The sequence below is a fragment of the Berghia stephanieae genome, chromosome 13, assembly GCF_034508935.2.
Source record: "Berghia stephanieae isolate SIO BIC M18660-M18661 chromosome 13, UCSD_Bste_1.3, whole genome shotgun sequence".
Classification (NCBI taxonomy): Eukaryota; Metazoa; Mollusca; class Gastropoda; order Nudibranchia; family Aeolidiidae; genus Berghia; species Berghia stephanieae.
In genome coordinates, this window is record NC_088372.1 from 36668118 (window position 1) to 36673892 (window position 5775).

The 5775-nt window shown below is 32.1% G+C and overlaps 2 protein-coding genes across 6 annotated transcripts in view; one reads left to right on the forward strand and one right to left on the reverse strand.

Moving 5' to 3' along the window:
• The window catches only part of LOC144959015 (electrogenic sodium bicarbonate cotransporter 1-like), a 178961-nt gene that overhangs the window by 100146 nt on the left and 73040 nt on the right, over nucleotides 1-5775 (forward strand). The gene's annotated exons all lie outside the window — the stretch shown is intronic.
• Nucleotides 1-5775, reverse strand: part of LOC144959293 (uncharacterized) — an 8044-nt gene continuing 2269 nt past the window's right edge. The window contains exons 3-5 of the mRNA XM_078891835.1: nucleotides 4299-4462; nucleotides 3197-3311; nucleotides 1-2110 (exon numbers count right to left, since the gene is read on the reverse strand). Of these exons, the coding sequence (XP_078747961.1) occupies nucleotides 1925-2110; nucleotides 3197-3311; nucleotides 4299-4462 (465 nt within the window). The 3' untranslated portion in view covers nucleotides 1-1924. The remainder of the gene's footprint in view (nucleotides 2111-3196; nucleotides 3312-4298; nucleotides 4463-5775) is intronic.

A 5775-nucleotide genomic window follows, 5' to 3' on the forward strand; every position in this document is an offset into this window, starting at 1 on the left:
GTTATTAAATCCACTGTCAGTAAATTGTTGATTTTTAAAGTTAACGATAGTGGCTACGATTTTTATTTCCTAACGATTACGAATTTTTTAAATTTTCAAGTAGGCAGGCCTGCTATAAGCGCCAGTAATCTATGTACACATTGGATGAAGCATTTGTAATAATCAACCCAAAGGAATTCATTTGATGATTTTCATATAAATAGATAAAGACAAAAATATCACAGAATTGCTTTTCATTATCCGATACAATAAGAAGAAAAAACAAGACTTAATATGGCCTTTTTTTTTTACCCCTAACAATTTAGTCTATTCTAATATTTATTCTCGTGTAATTTCATCGCCATTTACCTAAAACCATCCTGAATTATCAAAAGATGAAATATCATTTTCCTCGTTTCCATCTTGTTCATGAAACAAAACATCAAGGGTGATCAGTTTAATAAAAATCTTTAATATGTTGTAAAGCCATAGAGAAAAAAAGTGTGTTATCATATGGATATAAATAAGCTTTTATTTTATGTTATTTTGGTACTTAAATAAATAAACAAATAAATAAAATACAACAATTATCATAAATAACAAACATCAAACACTTATATACGTTAAATCTTTGTCCTTGCTTTTGGACAACGTCATGTCATAAAATAAAAAATTAAACATAGAATTGTATAAAAAAGAGAAAAAAATTAGATCGCCACAAGAGTAAAAGTTGTCTATAAAATATCATGTTAAAAATCAAAGGCTAAATACAAGAGAAAATAAAGGAATGAATTAAATAAATATAAATAATTATATTTTTAAAAAACTGGCAAAAAAATAATTGACAATAAAATAAATTCTTATAAAATATCAGTAAAGGGACGGGTCATCTGTACAATGTTATCAATAGAAATATTCTCACAAATCAAAATATCACTTTATATCTTTCAAAATAAATATGGATGGAAAAATCTTTTGTAAACAAAATTCTAAATCAACATTTTTGTAATTTGCAATACAATTAATAACAAAAACAAAATAGTACACAGTATTAAAAAAAAAAACAGAAAGAGATATCACTAAGGGGGAAAACATTTTTTTTTAAGTAACATTTTGAGCAGATTCAATCTGGTTTCAATAGGTATCCAATATATACATGATCTATAGAAATGCATGATTAGAGATGTATATCAATTGATCAAGGCCCCTCTGGAAAAACAATATCATTTATGTTATGTATAACATTTGTCAACATTTCATGTCTGTCAAAATGTCTCATCATTGTGCCATTAGAAAACGTCATATATTTTACTCATAAATATCAATGTGAAATTGAATGAAGCTTCAATTTAATAAACGAAAACAAATCATGTGGACGTTTCAGGTTTCCCCTTTATCAACACTACAGGGCTTCATTCATCCTGTTTTCTTGATAAAGGGGAAATCTGAAACGTCCACATTATCTGTTTTTGTTGATTAAATTGAAGCTTACATTCAATTTCACATTGTTATTTATTTCTTCGAGCTTTGAGCAGCATCATATACATTATATTTTACTTGGATGATTCAAAACAGTTTCATTATAACATAATTATCATTGGGTGCTGGTTCAAAAGTTATTAAATTTTTTCTTTAAGTGGAGTAGGCCCGTGGATCAACTATTTAACCCTTTCACGGCAAGACTCATTTCTTCTCAATGTCATAATTTCTCTCAATGTTCAACCCGTTAAGACAGCAGATCTGACTGTTTTCACCAAGACAGCAATAACAGCAACGTGACTCAGCCTTCAATGATGTTAGAGTAGTATTACTGTTACTTCTTCCTGGTTAAAAATGTTAAGATGAGATGTCAAATTTGGTTGAAATCAAACTCAGCCTGTTGAGGGTTAATATCTTATTGTTTTGGGTTTTATTCGGGGTTTTTTTGTTTGGTCTAATTGTCTATTCACTTCTTTTTCTTCATGACTTTCTCCTTTTGATGTATTTGTTCTTCGACAGAGCTGACCGTTCGGACAAGTTCCTCTTTCTTGAGTAGTGTGGCTGTCAATCTCTCCCTCAGGGATGTCATCTTGTCAGATTGGTCATCCACCTTGGTCATTCCATCACGAATCTCACACTCTGTCTTTATCACCTGGAAATAGTTTTACAATGCATTATATTGTATTTATCCACAGTAAAGGCTACGCTCTAAGGAGGCATCTTTTAAAACCTGCTAAGTTACTTCAGGTTAGAAAATGATTGAACACTCACAAGCCTGACATGGCGTTTTTTTTGCCAAAAAAAAAATCCCAAATTTTGTAAGCTAAAATTTTTTGCAAACATTTGCGATAAATTTTCCTAAAAACCCATAAATTGTTCATGAAAGAGAAAGTTATTTGTTTGTATTTAAGGGTTTCATGACGCCTGCAACAAATGTAAGGTCATATCAGCACCAGTAAAAAGGAAGAAAATGGGATAATAAAAAATAAACTACAATTTATTAATTATCTTTCACGTTCTACATGAGCTATCAAATTCAAAGAAAAAAAGAATTCGTCTTTTTTCTTTTCTTCGCAAATCTCGAATATTTGCAAAAATTTGAAAAAAAAAAATTTGCAGATTTTGCGGCCACAATCCAAATCAGTGATATTTTGTAATTTTTTGTGGCTACAATGTGACTGCAAGCGATGCAAAAACTTGAAATGCAGTCAAGCAATCTATTCTACACCTTAGAATTACTAATATATTAATATGACCAAGCAGCCTCTTGAATGGAACCCGTATGGCAAGAGGAAACGGGGTCGTCAAAAACAGACTTGGACATGACATTCTCTTTCGGATTGGAAGGTCCTGAGTTCCAGCCTCACTCAGCAAAGTTAAGCCCTTGGAAAAGGCTCTTTACTCACATTCTCTCACCGTACTCAGGAGTTAAATGAGTACCTGGCCGTTAACAGCGTTGTCTCTGAAAGACAAATTGTAAACATCACAGGTGTCATGTCTCGTTCTACATGTTATATGTTGCTGTTGGTCAGGGACCCTTTGTAAAGCACATTGAGCACATTAAGTGTAAATTGCGCTATGTATATATATATATATATATATATATATATATATATATATATATATATATATATATATATATATATAAATATATATTTAAAAATCTCAAGTAAAAGATTCAGCTCCATAACTGGACCTTATGTCTGTAAATGACTATTTCCAATTCCCAGTAACTTACCTGTGAAAGTTCTTTGTTAAGAGAATCCGTTTTGGTTCTCAAGTCAACAATCTGGGAATCCAGCAGATCTCTGGGAGACGATATGGGCTGTCCTGGTCTGCCTCGCTTCAGAGGACTGGCAATGGAATAACAACTTCTTTAGTATATAAATATATATATATAGGAATATAACACATAACTATCAGTGACTTGCTGCCTCAATCTACCATTCTTTAAAAAAGACATCAAATAAACCGACAGTCAAACTTTTACTGTTGATGTTGTAAACACCAAAAAGAAAAAAGGATTATGATGGTCTGAAGAGCATTTGTAAAGATTTCAATGTTAACATATGTGGTATTGACAAGTAATATAAGATTATAGAAGCATAAACTCATTCAAGGCTGAATCTAAGGATGAATAAGGGGATTGATTTTTATAATATAGATAAGTAAAATTTAATTTTTGGTATCTCGTTCACCATGTTCTATTACTAGATTATAACCTGTCATCCTCTCTCATATAAAGTAGTTTCGTATGTATTTGACCATTGACAAAATGTCGCTTTATGACATGATGGGTGAATCCTATTAATGAAATTTATTATTTAAAAACAAAGTGCTTATAGATGGAACGAAACTGATGTCACTCAGCGCTTTGTTATTTTTGTTTTTTATAGCCAGCCATTTTAATGTTTAGTTCTCACTAAATTTGTATCAATCTGACTATACACGTTAAAGATTCCACATAGGTTTGTGTGATGGTACGTTATATCCAGCTGGAGGAAGTTGTGAATATTTTACCTTAATGCATAGCATCAATAGGATATTTTGCAAGGCATGGAAAAATTCCAGTGCATTTCGAAATAAGTGTGAAAGATGTGCATGGGTTAATTTGGCTTTGAATGAAATTTTAAATTTTATTACATTTTGTTGATAAATACTCTTGTATCAGAAATGGACTTTTACAGTTTCCGTGACAACAAGCCAAGAATTATATAGCCAAAACACAAGCAAACTAGATTGATACTCAATTCTCAGGTATTGTAAACTTGACTTATCTCTACCTTCGTAATAAGGACAGTACTACAATTTTCAACTTTTTCAAATAAGCGTTGACTTACCTTGGCCTTTGACCTTTGACAGCTGATCTCATGCCCTTCAGTTCAGCCATACGAGAGGCAACAAAATCTCCAGATGTGGAGTAACCTCCCATTGCAGACAACTGCTGGCGTAGACGAGCATTGCTGGTGACAGACTCGTATCCACTCAAACGTTGAGATAGTTTCTACAAAAAAAATTGGTTTAAAAAACTTAAAATGACTAAAGTTTCATTTATAGTTAATATCCTTTCCATAACACAACAAAGGTACTCATCATCACATTTCTCGGTACATCATTTTTTGGGGTAAATCCATTTACACAAATAACACACATTAAGCTTAGGTGTAGTACCTAATCCTTCAGAGCCATTAGGCCCATGGAGTTTATCCCAGTTTCTATAGCGTGAAATGGACAATAGCAATTGCTTGCTACCCTTTGGATAGAATACTAATCTATCGCAAAGTACTTTCCACCAGATCTAATAAACTCAGCTACCCAATCACTGCTGGGTGGACAAGGAGGTCAGAACAAAAATCTCGACTGCACCCGGGATCGATTTTGGTCCTTTTGATTGTGAAGCGAGTGCTCTACCAACTGAGATATCAGGACTCCCAGACTTAGGTGTAAATGAATATATACAATCTAAACAGTAACAGATAATGTAAGAGTGTTTGTTACCAAAGAGAAAAGGTTGCTGAAAGGCAACTTGTACTGTATAAAAAGGATATTTTTTTCCACCCGGCTTGTCATGGAATTATATAAAACGTTGTGAAACTCATTGAGCACAGTGAAACCCTGTATAAAATGTTCATATTCATATGTAACCCTCTATCTCAATTCGGTGTTATATCGATATGAATGGGATCCTGAAATGTGAATTAAGAATGAAAATAATAAAAATTACGATCTTTCAGTTTTTTTGCACCGGAAGAAATTGTATTATTCCAGCCCTCCCAATTGGAAAACCCTATCATTTCTTAGTAAATACATAGTCGTTGAATAATGCTTTGAATAAAAGTTTTATTCAATAATTGCATAATATTTTAGCACATTTTATTGGTGTGAAAGAAGGTGTAAAAGACAGCTGATTGGTAATCATAAATAATCTTTTGGTGCGCATGAATACAAATCCAACGTTTTTATTTTTTGGAGTCAAATTGTCATTTAAGCAGATGGAGAAAAATACAAATGATGGCGAATTGAAGTACAACTACCAAACTAATTGGTCACAAAATATCTAATAATCTTACATGGAGGGGTGGAATAAATGTATTATTTCATTTCTTTGTATTTATTAAATTCGTCATATTTTTATTGTACAATAACACATACTGGCAAGCTCATAGTGTTATTGGGCACAATAAAAATAACTCGTTTACTAAAAAGTTCTAGAATCATAATTAAAGTACACCCAAGAAAAGGTAAGACAAAGGGGAATTGGTTCAAATAGGGAACAGACTTAGATTCCAAGAGCACACTATCAGTGTACTTAGTTTG